Source organism: Rhipicephalus microplus, chromosome X (genome assembly GCF_043290135.1).
Source record: "Rhipicephalus microplus isolate Deutch F79 chromosome X, USDA_Rmic, whole genome shotgun sequence".
Taxonomy (NCBI): domain Eukaryota; kingdom Metazoa; phylum Arthropoda; class Arachnida; order Ixodida; family Ixodidae; genus Rhipicephalus; species Rhipicephalus microplus.
Window position 1 is genome coordinate 39,690,491 of NC_134710.1, and position 13,849 is coordinate 39,704,339.

Consider the following 13,849-nt stretch of genomic DNA (forward strand, 5'->3'; position numbering starts at 1 on the left):
TGCTCTCAAGCCCATGTACCTTGTTGCACCCTTGTGCAGGGTGTTTTTTTTTTTTCTAACTGTTCTGGTCTCGGATCATCAGGATCGTCCGCCTTGCGCACGTAAGTGATGATGGCTTCATTGGTCATTTCTTTGTGCAGAATAACGTCTTCATCTGCGCAAAATGAACTCATCGATGCTAAGGCCATCGGGAATTTTATTTGCCGTGGCACAAAGTTGGCCTCATGCACTGTTCAGTGGCAGTGGCTCTGCACTGTCAACAAGTGTGATGAACTTCTACTTCTTCATTAGATGCAGCATCTTGCAGGCAGAAAAATCAGACTGTGAATCGCTACAGACAGTACACCAAGCACACACGTGACCGTGTCATACTAAGTGCGGCCGCAATGGGTATGCGAAGCCAACCAAGCCAACGAACGAAACTTCATGTGGAGGTGGATTTAGCAGCGTAGTCCATGATTACGAATCAGCGTAACAAGCACGTATTTCTGTGTCGGATCATTAAAATATCTACATGTTCCCACTGAAAAGTCACCGCAGATATTCGGGGTTTGTTTTTAAGAAAGTCACAGCTTTGCCGGAAAGGCAAAGCAATGAACGCGATAGCAACAAATTGAAAGGTCAAGCGCAGAATAGAAAGCAGAGCGAAACTTGCCCCGCATTCCTAACACAAATTATGCACAAAACGTACTCACAGGTACCAATGCATGCAAATAAGCGACTCATTTGTTACTTTGCTGTGTCTTAAATGTGCCTACTTTTCGCAAACGGAGACTGCAATGATTGCAGTGACCTTTTTGCACCCGGTAACTGCAGCAGAGTCGTTCCAGGTAAAGCCCTAGGCTAGCCAAGGCGTACGACCTTCCCCTCCTCGCCACCGCAAGATAAGGGTGTGAAGGGAGCCTAGCTCCCCTTCTGTAAGCCGGACAAAGTACGCATAGGAGATTAGAGCGGGCGCTGCCGTGCGATGTGGTTACGTGCGCTCATCACCTTCTTGCTGGTGACGCTGAAAACACAATTCCCCCCGGAGGTGCTCGTGAGCAGCGGTAAGTGGTAGATATAAGTAGCTTGCCGTTCGAAGGGTGAAAGATGTGCTCCGGGGTGATTCAGTGGTTAACGCCTTGCTTTCAGGACGCAGAGGTCCCACATTCGATTTCGTGTGCCGGAGTGTTTTTTGCTGGATTTTTTTCTTTCTTGCGTGTTCATATATATAGATACATATATGGTGCATGACATCGACGCCGATGCCCACGGCGTTGCGGCGAGATCCAGTCGAGTGCCATGTGCCATATAATTGCTATCGCAATAATATGTAGCAGCTGGTACTGCTAATTAAATGCATTTTTGGTCGGCACAGTCTGGAAATTGTGCAGTCACCCTTACCGTTGGGTAAACCATCATTATCATGGCTCTCTCTCTCTTTTTTTTAACCATGATGGCAGTGGCTGCTTAATTTGCACTTCAGTGATAATTTTGCACAATTTAAGTGTACCACGAATACATTTGAGCAGTTTTTGAATGCAGGTAATGTTACTAGCTTAGATTATTTGTGCACTCCCATTTGAAAAGTTTCCTTAATAAGGAACTGTGGTAGAATAATGTTGTGTATTCTCGAATTACGAAGTGCATTTACTCCTATGGCCATTTGCTGGTGCTCTGAAAATATTTCTTTGCAGCGAGAATTTCATTCCCTCGGGATTACGTAATCGCGGGTTTTTTACTAATGCTTACAGAGGCGTACTCCATTGTGGAATGCTCCCTCCCTTCCATCCTTTGTCCCTTCTATCCTCCCATCACCATCATTACTGTAACTATTGATTGTGGTCACCACTGCTGTCATAGTTAAGCCTAAAGCCCTGCCATGAAATGTTCGAACTATGTGCTTTCTTGTCAGTCTCAATAAGTGTGCTGACCAAGTTGCGTAGTGGGCATGCTGGTGTGTGCACACTCCCCCCAGCTTGGTCTAGCAGTGCATAGCTGTCTGTGTGCATCTTCACACAATTTAATCGCATCTTGAAGGTAATTAGTAGAGGGTTCAAAATATAAGGGCGAGTTTGGATAGATTGGTGCTTTCTACTTACATTTTTTTCTTTTTCTAAAAGAAAAAAAAAGAATACAGGGCACTTCATTTAGTAAAATGACTCTACAGTGCTAAATGCAGGGCCTTTATTAGCAATGAGGATGTTGCACGATGCAAACAACAAGTGCACACAAAAATTTTTAGAGCGTCTGCATGCTTTTTCATTCTTAATTTCTATGTGTGTGCAGGTGGGCAGGTAAGCTGCAGCGAGCACGAGTCACACGCTGGGGCAGCATGATTTCCACACCGGATGCAGTGCTTCAAGCCATGGTAAAGCGTGCCCTGACTGACAGTGGCTGCCCCCAGCACATCCTGCAGATGCTTATTGAGAATGCTCATGAACGCCGCTGGCCTCCAGGGCTAAGCACACTTGAAACACGCCAAATGAATAGACGTCATTACGAGGCCTACGTCTGCAAGCGCATCCCGGGCAAGCAGGCTGTTGTAGTGGTAGCGTGTGAGAATCAGCATATGAATGACGATATGGTGCTTGAGCCGGGCCTAGTCATGATCTTTGCTCATGGCATTGAGTGAACATGTGCGAGGCTGTTGTCATGGGTGTGGTTGATCTGGCTGTAGTAAGTTTAGCAGATGATGTACTGGCTAGGTTAATTAGTGAAGCTCTATTGAGAAACTTTGCTGTTGTTGGTAACATTACCACGAAGGGTGTTCAGCCTCACAGCGTGCCACTTTCAGCTGCTGCCTTGTTTTTGTGGGATTTAGCAAACAGAAGCAACGTGAGCTTCAGTACCTAAATGTATGACAAGTACATATATTCATTTTATTGGAACAAACCGAATGCAAAGACAAAGTGCTAGGGTGTGGCATTCAGCTGTGGCATTTAGCTAGGTAGCTAGCTAGCTAGCTAGATAGATAGATAGATAGATAGATAGATAGATAGATAGATAAATAGATAAATAGATAAATAGATAGTTCAGCATAGTTGTTTCTGACGAAATAACGGAAAAAAACAAGTATGGGTGACTGAACTTCCCAAGAACTTTGCCTCCACTAAGAGGCTCACTAAGGAAAACAAGTAACATTAAGACGCATTTGAAGCATTGTGTGACCCGAAAAAGTTTCCACATTACACTCGTTGGGCATGTGAGGGATACGCTCCGTTCTTAATCGCTTAACGGCGATACTTTATCATGCGCCTAGTAAGATGGCTGCCACAGCTGCCATCTTGCCAAAGGCACAACTTCACTCCTAGGCGATGATTTTTACTCTAGCAATTAAAAAAAATCCTTCGTGGTCAAGACATGAATAATGTCACAATCCCATTGCGCACTTCCCGGCAAGCAGTGGCACATACCCATGGGCGGGTATGTGCCTCTGGCATGCGGGTATGTGCCGCAGGTGTTTGACACTTGCGCAGGTGTTTGCCACTTATCTGCCCAAGAACGACGAGAATATACTGGAGCAATTTTAAGGCGCGAGCGTTAAGAAGTACCCGACATCGGTAGCGTCAACCCCACGAATGCAGAGAATAAATGTCAGGGTTCTAGCTGGAATCGAACGCAAGCATTTTGCGTGGCAATGAAGCATTTTACCACAGAGCTACGCCAGGTCTCGAAGCTACTTTTCAAATAGATGCTAATCTTCATGAAATGTCAATAGTGGTTGCAGTGCTGCCTACACAATTTTATAAACATTACATATGTACTCCTTTGATACAGCCGTCACGTCGGGTTAACGTCAATTATGATTAGTTGCCACGCGCTGAAGTTGATTTATGTAGCAGTGTCCAGGGCCAGCATCCTCGCTAGCATCAGCGCTTCATATCAGCTTCTGGTGTTGTTAAGACACATGTTCCCGTTGTCGTCGTTGCACAAGTGAAAACAACTGGTTATATAAACATCTGCAACTCTTCAACATATGTGTCTGTGTGCAACATTTGTACTTATATTTGGCGTCATTTCATGACGTGTCGCTCAAAAAAAAAAAATCCAACACTGTCACCTTCCCTTCGCAGGCTTCGTATAACGTCGATTCCCAGGTACGTGGGGATCTGCTGAATTTTTAAAACTAGAAACTGATAATGTTTAGTGTGACAGAATTTGCTATGTTTTTCGGTTGAAAAATGTCATTGAAGTTTTCGAACTGAATTTTCGGAGTAGGCATTGCATGGAAGAACTATGCCACCAGTGCAAGTGCACAAATTGCTGGAGTAAGCACAAATCGTAAGTTCGCATACACTGCGAATTCCATCAGACAGGCTGATTCATTTGTTTATATTTAAAAAAAATGGGTAAATCATGATGTGCTGACGTTGCGAGAAGCATGCAACGTGTTGCCCACGGGTTATTGCTGTGTTCCAGTGAAGCACTTTTTTTTTTCTGCAGGCAGCAGCGTGCTGGGATGCTTGGCCTGTCACTCATTCGTATCGCTACACTTTATTGCCTTGCAGTTCTTAAGGGCCGTCATTTCTGCGGATTTGGGGCGAAATTGGGGTCGGAATGGGTACACGACACCCTAAGTTTTCTAAGTAACTGGGCTTGTGCTGACCGTCGCTTCAAATTATCCAATTCAACTTCCAATGCTAAATGTTGGACCGCAAAAATCATTGAAAAAATTGAGGTTCACTTATTTACTTGAATGTAACAAGAAGGATGACTCTCCAGTCATGTAAAATAGACATGCTTTGACTGTGAACATGAAACGATGTCAATGGAAAAAAAAAGAAGTATCTTTATTCACAAGAATCACAATTCAGAAGAATGTTCATTGAGAGATCATTCATAATTTGAGAAGCTTTCTTTGGCTGCAATCTTCAGGCAACAAGTAGAGGAGATAGTTTCTTTATTCGCTTCGAAAAGGTGCTGAACTGCTCCTACCTTTCTCATGATCAAGACCCATAGCAGGACTGACATGACATCACTTGCATAGGAAATGTTGCAAAAGTTTTAGCAATGTCAGACCACATTAAAGTGATGTACTAGGCACGGTGACTAACCCACAGTTCCGCTGCTCCAGGCAAGCCAAGAGAGCTTCGACTGTGAACCTACACCCATTTTTTCGCGGTGTATAGTTGAACCACTTCATAAGAGATATGCACCAGGCAGCAATTCTGGTCTTTTATATGAGATGTCTCTTATAAGCATGGTACCACGTATACATTTTCCTATCAAACCGTATTTTACTGTAGGCACGCTGGTGTCTCTTATACCCATTTGTCTCTTACATCAGTGTCTCTTATAAAGGGGCTTGGCTGTATAACCATACTAGCCAAACTTGCACGCATCTTACTAAGTGCTTCGCATGATCATGCGAACCTTGGAAGGTGACACTTGCAAATTTTAATCTGTACGCACACTTTTCCTTAGCATGCAGTGTTGCCGTAGCTGTAAATGTGAGACGAGATAGGTACGGCCACCTGCCGCACAGAATGGTTGATCCAGAAATGCCATGTATTATACTCTTCTGCCAATTTCAATTCTCGGCAGTGATGTAGTTATTGATGCATTGCTTTTTTTCACTATTTTTACGCCACAGTAACTCGGCAAAAACAAGGAAACATTTATGGTAATGGTTGCACGAAGCATCACAATATGTCTGAATCATCGTCCATTAACCTGGTACTCCGAAAAGATCTCTGCTTATATCGGAATTCTGTATGCGCTAATATCCTCTAATAGAGAGTTTTAGTGAGTTTTGATGGCATCTGGACACTTGCTCACTTGTATGTGTTAGATCAGACAATGCAACACTGCATGCGTCAGTTTTGTGGGCTCATGTATTGAAGCTTACAGAAACTGAAAGTAATTCTTTTAAATAAGGCTATACTAAACTGCCTAGGGAGAATATGTGAATGTTGGGGTGTGTATCCTACTTCTAGATAAATAAGAAACATTTGCATCAATGAATGCACTAGCGTCAAAGTTGATGTCGCCACACCTTTAAAAGTTAAAAAAAAAAGTGTTTCTAAAAGACATTTTGTGTGTTTAAGCTGATTCAGTGTTTCTTTTCACTGTTCCTTTCTCAGTAATTTTCATTCTATAAATGGCTCACAAGGCAGATTTGAATTGTTATTGATTCTACGCTTGACAAATGATATAGTTTGGACGTCGCTATACAACCTCCTCCTTCACAAATGTGTAACTGGGATTGAAATTTTAGAACCTACTGTTGTTGGCAAAGTGCCTTCTTGGCCTTCCACATGCTGTTTAGCTTCAATGAAGCAATCTTCGTCGACTTTCCACGAAACCAGTGCTGGTTAAGTCTAGTGATTCAATGTGGGGTCTTAATGAATGGCCAGTGGTAAAATATTGAGCCACCGTATCCATATCACTAACTATAAGGTGGCTGCTGAGGAAATTTGGGTTTGCTGGTGGCTGGCTGACAGCTGCTGTAAATGCGCAAGTTTGGCTGAGAGTCCTTCAGAGGAGATGTTGAAAGTTGACATGTAGGCAGACAGCACTGAACTGAAATTGTCCAGCATGAATAAGGATTCACACGCCAGACACTATTGTGGATTTAATGAAGCTAAATTTCAAGTAGATACCTTGCTGAAACGAAGCAAGGAACTTCTGTAGTCAGTTGCTTTATTTGATAGTTCTAGTCTTCTGCGAAACAGGTTACTGCTTCATTTGTTAGGTGCAGTAGCTTGCCTTGTGAAAGGCAAAGCATGCAAATTTGCCTCTGTTGCACACTTGAATTTGCATCTCTTGCCATTCAGGTTTTTCTGGTTGACTGTCTCCCATTGAAAAAGGTTTGTGTGACTGTGACAGTGATTTCTGATTTTAGGTAATTATTCTTAAGCCAATTTTTGTGTTTTGAGGAGAAGTGTTCATGTGATATTGGGCTGTGTCTTACTGTCTGTGGGCATAAATAATATTTCTCAGCTGTATTTTCATTCCCGGGTCATAAGTAACGTCTGTGCTATCAGCGGAAATGGTCCGAATTGCTCATCTGGGTGTGGCTTTTGAACTTTCACTTTTTGTTCATTTTATTCTTTCTGATATGCCCTATATGTTTAGAAAAGCCTTTCCCATATTGGGTTGTAGAGGGGCAGTTTTATATGGAATGTGGGTTGAGTGTCTGCAACACTGTGCTCTTGCGGAGACTGTAGCTAAGCAGCTGCTGGTTTGCAGTCGGAATCTTGTTTTGTGTGAAGAGCAAGGTAGCTCACCTGTATGCCGTTTGCTCTGAAAAAGCTGTGATAGAAACCAGTAGAATTGTATTTTTGAGGGTCAAGATATTACATTTGTATAGAGAACGACTGAGCAACCAGCTTAGTTGGGTGCTGTGTTCTGGTCTCCTAGACTGCTTGTTCATATGTGTCTGCATTGCTCCCGTATTACATGTATGTAGTTTCTTTGCAAATCAGTTGCCTGAAAGGCTTGCTATTTATTTTGCCCTGTTAGTCTGTGAGAGAAGAGTGCGATCATTATGATACTGTAGATAGTACACTTTTGTCATTGCCTCTTTCTCTTTTTTTGATGTGTGCTTTCATGTTTAAGGGGTAATGTACAGCCTTCATTGTTGGTGTTGCTACTTTTATGAGCTCTGTGAGCCTCTTATCTGCCTTCTGTAGTTTTTATTATTGCTATTAATAGTACTTGACAGCTTATACTCTTCCATGTTTCTTGCAGCCCCGGCATTATCAGTACGCACCAGGCTCAACATTCCGTATACTTGTCTTTAAGATGAATCTCTGGGTGGATGTGTGGTTACTGCATTTTCCTCCCTCATGTGTCGGCGGTCTCCAGCGTACACGGTGTTTGGACATGATAGTACGTTTTCTCTCTGCTGATGCTCCTTTTCTCAATTCGACTTGTATGTTTTTTGGGCTACTGATGTCCGGTTATGTCAGACTATTTATTGTGGAAGTATATTTAGACTATATTGTTCATGTATTAAATTTCTTTTTTGTTATTGTTGTCTTGTAATAAATTCTTTCAGAGAATATTTTCTTGTTAGTGGCATTATTTGTTACCTAGCCACCACATTTGCACCACTGTAGAAGTGCGGTTTGTGGTGCATCCAGAAATGGAGCTCTTATATGCTAAAAAAAAAACTGCCAGGCTTGTGTGGAACATGCAGCACTGTCACAACAATGACTGGAAGAGTGACCTTTTAGAGCCTTTGTTAAATACTCTTTGGGTAATTGCTAAAAGCATACTTGCAAGGTACCTACTATGCCATAAATTATCGCAATTGTATGTGTTAGGGAGGCATTCTTTGCTTTGCTTCGCTTTCCAGATACATGGCACGTAACCACTTTGGGGGATTGGTCAAGAATGCAACGTAGAGACTGTTAAATGTTATTTTAGGTAAGCTATGAAAATTAAAACAAAAAATAAAGAAATGAAATTGCAATAATATGTAAAATATTCAATTTAACTACAAGTAGTATGCTTTTGAGCCTGTATTCCAGACTGCCCTAATAACCTTACCGCACTATGCTATCCTTCGTTTTTCTTCGGAGAAGCACAGTACCCTCTACATCCTTGCAAGGAATTTTGTGAAATTTTTTTTATGATGTGGCTGATGAAGACATGGATATATGCCCGAGATTTTTTAATGGGTTGTGGTATTTAGTGGCCCACTCGTTACACAATTCGAATTGTGCTATACCTGGTTGTTCCTTTGCAGTTATAAAATGCTTCATTGCTCATAATAACCTGGTTCCTTTCCCATCATCAAGCCTGCCTGAGGCCATTTTGCAGCAGAGTTTTGAGCAGTGAAGGGACTCAGTATGAACCTCATAGAATGTAAAATCCTCTATCTTCTAAAAAAGTCTTTACAAGTTACGTGCCTGAATGAAATTAAAAAAAAAAGCTTTTTGCACTTGGCTGAATTTGCATTTTCTTAACATGCTTCAGAAAATCCTTGCCCTAATTTATACATAGGAACCGGAAAAATCGTGTTGCATATGTTTTTATGCAATTTCTTTCGCCCGACCAAAACAAAGTATTAATTGGAAAACCGAACTGACTAAAAGCGGACGCTGTCCGCAACTTCCTTAAAGAAAGCTCGCGTGGCTCTGGGCATGCTTGCGGAGCTAACCACATAGTTAGGCAAAACACGACAAAAGCATAACTGACTTACCGTTCTCAAGAAGAGGTGTCGAACATCACGAAAGAAAATAAACTTATTAGCTATTTGTCGCACGAACAGATGCGACAGGCTCAGTCCCCCACCCCCCTCCCTTTTTTACTCTTTTTTTTTATCTGCCTGTTTGATCTGTCGAAATCCGGAAGCAATAGATCACGTTTTTTTTATTGCTGGGGAGGGGTCTACTTCAGGGATGTTTTACAGAGAACTCTTAAAAAAGGAACTTCCTTTACATTCACTGAGTATCAGGTTTTTAACAATGAAAAATGAGGATGCACTGCCTTTTGATCTTATATGCTGCTAGGTCTCCATTGTCTATGGCGGGCTAGAACGGCCGGTTTCTACTGTGATCCTGACAGGCGTCCTGCGCGCGTGCTTTTCCGCGAAAGCATTGCTCAATGCGTTTATATACTCAAGCATCTAGACTTCGTTCATGAGTAGCTTTTAAGGGTTGAACCCCTGGTAAAGCTAAAGGAATTTAAGCACTGTAACTACTAATAGTCTCGCAACAGTCTTGACGTCGCTTCTGTTGTGCTTATTATTGTTCATAGCGACCTATACTGATGTGTTTACCACAGGAATAACCGGTAATAAAGAAAAAAAAAGTGGCGTGACTCAGTGGTAGAATACTAGGCTGGCACGCAGAAGACCCATGTTTAAATCCCACTGTGTCCTTAGTGTTTTTAATATAATTAGTTTTTTTTATTTCGCGCGATATTTATTATGGACACCGGCGGCAACGACAGACAACTACGGCGCACGTGACCCGTCTTGTGAGCTCATAACAGCTTTCGTTGTAAAACAATATATATAAAAGACCAAGTCAAGCATGCTCATTTGCCTCAGTTGTTTTTTGCTATGTACAAGAGCATTTAACTGCCAACTCACTATCCTGATTGATCGACCTATTTCCACCATGTGTAGTGGTACAATGCACATAACAAGGAACATGGTGCAGGTGTGTACTGCAAACTTTCCAGTTGATAATGAACTAAAATCTTGGGGGAGGTGTTCCATCTCGGTAGTGATAATGGAACCGATTCCACTGGTGTAAATCACTCCTTACTGCTCGTAAAAGCTACTGATATATTGGTGCTTAGATAATGCATAATTTCTAAAGTTCTCTCCGTTAAATATGATAAGAAGAGAAGGACGATGATGTGACTAGCGCATGTCTCGGACTTTACATTAGGAACGGCCAGGAATGGACGGGTTGCAACTGTTTTAGTGGCCCATTTTTCATCTTACTAACGAGGAGGCTTCATTTCTTCTACATTTTATGGTGCCGAAACCCGGGAAACAGGACTTTCATGGGCGAGATAGAGCGGATTTCACGTATTCTCGACTGAATCTGTGTTGCCTCAAGGACTTTGGTGAAGCTGCCATGGGTAACGCTGATGTGTGAGGACGAATCCTACCGGTGACCTATACATGACATGTGAATTATGCCAAAATATTCATTGTGCGAGCCTTCTGTGATGGATGTCATGTTGACTCCGAGCCTTCTGACGCGGACGGCCAGTAATTTGTCACGTTTACGACACGGACCGGATCAAGGATATGCAGAGGGTGGCTCCAGAAATGTCACACGTTTGTGGTTCTCTGGTTGCACAAGCGGCGGCGCTGGCATCGTCATCAATGGAAGAAGTTTCGGAGGGACGTTGCATCTGAGCCGGTTGTGAGCCGGTCAAGTCCTGCAGAGCAACAGAGTTTGAGCCACGTTGTGTGGCTGTGGACATTGTTGCGCCGAGTTTTTGCCGTTAGCTTTGAGTGTTACGCACCACGCAAGATGACAGTATGCTTTACAGTGCATACTGTAACCATGCCGCGACAACGGCAAAACCACTGTTAGGCGCTTGGGTGTCTAACAGGCAACGTGTTCGTGAAGAGTAAGCAGGACCTGTCATCGTTTGGCGTTCTGAAGGATGAAAACAGGCCGAAAGAATGCGAGAAGAACCAGGACAGGGCGGACAAGCTTCTAGAAGACACCAACGCAGTTTGCGAACTCCACTTGCAACCGCGTCTGTGCATATTAACGATGGAAAAAAAGTGCGCATACTTCACCCATTATCCACGCCGAGGCTGTTTTCAACTTGTTCGGCTGACCAACTTTTGTGACCGAGGAGGCCTCCTTCATCCCTCAAGTCAGCTGTACAGCTTCAAGAAAAAGCTCGAGGATATTTTCACAGAATGTTTTTGCCAGAGTAAGCTGCACTCTGACAGCATTATGGACATACTGGCAATTGTTCAGCGCAGACTCTCGATTGAAGTTGGTTGCAGTGTGCACGCAGCTACCCTCACAGCGAAAGTAATTAATTTTTACGTTGTCACACGTCTTTATTCAATGTGAAAGGACTGAACACTGACAATTAGGCAGGGAAGCGGCAGAGGGCCAAGCAGCTGAAGATGAGCCGTCACACATGAAGTGAATAAGGTGTGTAAATCAGTGGCTAGATGGTGTACTTCAGTTCTTGCAAATAAGAGCTTCGTGTCAGGAGCAGAAATTACGTGTGTATGTTTATTTAGTTTTTTACTAAGTTGCTCTACATATGTCTAACATAGATGTATCTGCATAATTATGATTACTAATTATCCCAAGAAAACTGTTGTGCCATGGTCTACAACAGAAGCAGAAAAAAATTATGTAAGCACTACAATTTCACTTTATAATAAAGGTGCAAACCCAGCCAGCACGCCTGAATGTTAAAGCTTTTTTAGGAAGTGAACGTGCACTGCTTTCTAAATATGTCGTGAAAGGGCGGGCTTAATCTTGTTGCGAATTCTTTTTAGGTTCGGTTTACACAGCATGAACCGTACGTTTGGTCACTGTATCAAACCATATAATTTGTGGGATACATCATCCATTTCGACGAGGTGTTATATTCGAGGAAACACGATGTGGCCTGAACAAATGTAGTGCTTATCAGGAATACTCAACTAACTCAAGCACACACCCTCCGAAACCCACCCACACACACACAAAGTGTTAACTGCGTCGCACTAGAAAGGAGAACGCACAGACTGTGCCGGCTGCCATCGGACTAATTTTCGGGAAGCTGTATCGCAAAAGAAAAACACTGTGAAGCGAGAGCACCAAAAGCTCATAATATAATCAGAGGGCAGTCAAAGCATGCAAGTTTATTACAAAAAATTCCCAAGCATTTCCCCGAGGGTGAACATGGTTAAGTGCGAATGAACGGGGTGATGCTATGAGGGGTATTTATTAATTCGCACTATTATATTTATTAATCACACTATGGTGCCTTTATGGTGTAATGGTTCCTGGGAATCGCAATTTGATCACACGGGCGAGTTTACGTTAACTCACTGGCGAATGCCAACGGATTTTAACTTTACTCCCCCTCATAGCATCACCCCGTGCATTCGCACTTGACCATGTTCACCCCCGGGGAAATGCTTGGAAGTTTTATTACTGATGATGATGATTAAAGTGTAATTAATGAATTTAAGTGTTGTTTGTCATGAAGCATTTGTACACAGATACATTATATACGAAGTATTATTTATTTACACTTCACGACGCGTCCGGACGAGCAAAGTCCATGGCTCGCACCCTTTCCCGCGCGGCACGTTCACTGGCTGGAACGGCTTCGGGAACGTCCACTCGCCGTTTACGATTGCGAGCGGCGTCTTGACGCCGGCCTTCATCGCCCTTCTCCGCCTGACGCTTGCGTTGTCGTTCCGCTTCTTGGGCCGCGTTCGCGGCTCGATGCTGACGCCTCATCTCGGCCTCGCGAGCGCGCAGTTCACCATCCGCTGCACGCTTCGCCCGCTTGTCCTCGGCCTCGCGAGCGCGCAGTTCACCATCCGCTGCACGCTTCGCCCGCTTGTCCTCGGCCTCGCGAGCGCGAAGTTCGGCATCCTCTGCACGCTTCGCCCGCTTGTCCTCGGCCTCGCGAGCGCGCAGTTCGGCATCCGCTGCACGCTTCGCCCGCTTGCACTCGGCCTCGCGAGCACGCAGTTCGGCATCCGCTGCACGCTTCGCCCGCTTACGTTCGGTCTCACGAGCCCTTCGCAGCGCCGCCTTGTCTTCCAACGTCGGCGAAACCACCGCGGTACCGTCACCTCCAACGACGGGTGCAGTGCTGGCATTCGGTTGTACTGCACTCGTTGTTGATGGTAGCGTTGCCTCCGGGACATCCATCGCACGACCCGCTCTCGACGGGAGACTGAGAAAGAAGGCGGGCGCGCGAGAGAGAGGTGTGCGCGCGCAGCTGCAGCGAGCGAGGAGAGCGAAGGGGGAGGGGGTATAAGGCGCGTTACTGACACCGATATCAGCGTCGCGTCCGTGGCTTATTCGGTAGAGCGTCGCGCTGCGGCCCGCCAAGTCCTCTTTCTTTTAAAGATAGAGAGAAGACTGCGGACGCCGCCGACGGCGGTGGATGGTTTGGGGTGGCTTATAAAGTGTATTGACACTTAATATCGTATAAATGCACGTTCCAACTTTTACGAGCGGCCATCGGCGAGCAGCTTCTGCAGGTGAAGCTTCCATTGAAGATGCCTGTGGCGCCATCTCTCTTATGTGACGCCAAAAGCGTCAGAGTAGCTGCGGAGTAAGCCCACTGCCCTCTTCTAGTACACTATAGCGCAGTTAAAGGGACGCCTAAGTCAAATAACAAATTTCGTCAGAGTGAAAGCTTAATGCATGACAACATCTAAAACGACAATACTATCAACAGTGCCCTACTA

At 44.1% G+C, this 13,849-nt stretch overlaps 1 protein-coding gene across 2 annotated transcripts in view; it reads left to right on the forward strand.

Moving 5' to 3' along the window:
* elgi (E3 ubiquitin-protein ligase NRDP1 elgi) overlaps window positions 1-2,892 on the forward strand; it is a 51,935-nt gene extending 49,043 nt beyond the window's left edge. For both annotated transcript variants that reach the window (XM_037426833.2, XM_075876268.1), the window contains exon 6: window positions 2,269-2,892. In XM_037426833.2, coding sequence (XP_037282730.1) covers window positions 2,269-2,614 — 346 coding nt within the window. In that variant the 3' untranslated portion in view covers window positions 2,615-2,892. The remainder of the gene's footprint in view (window positions 1-2,268) is intronic.
* The last annotated feature ends 10,957 nt before the right edge of the window (window positions 2,893-13,849 follow it).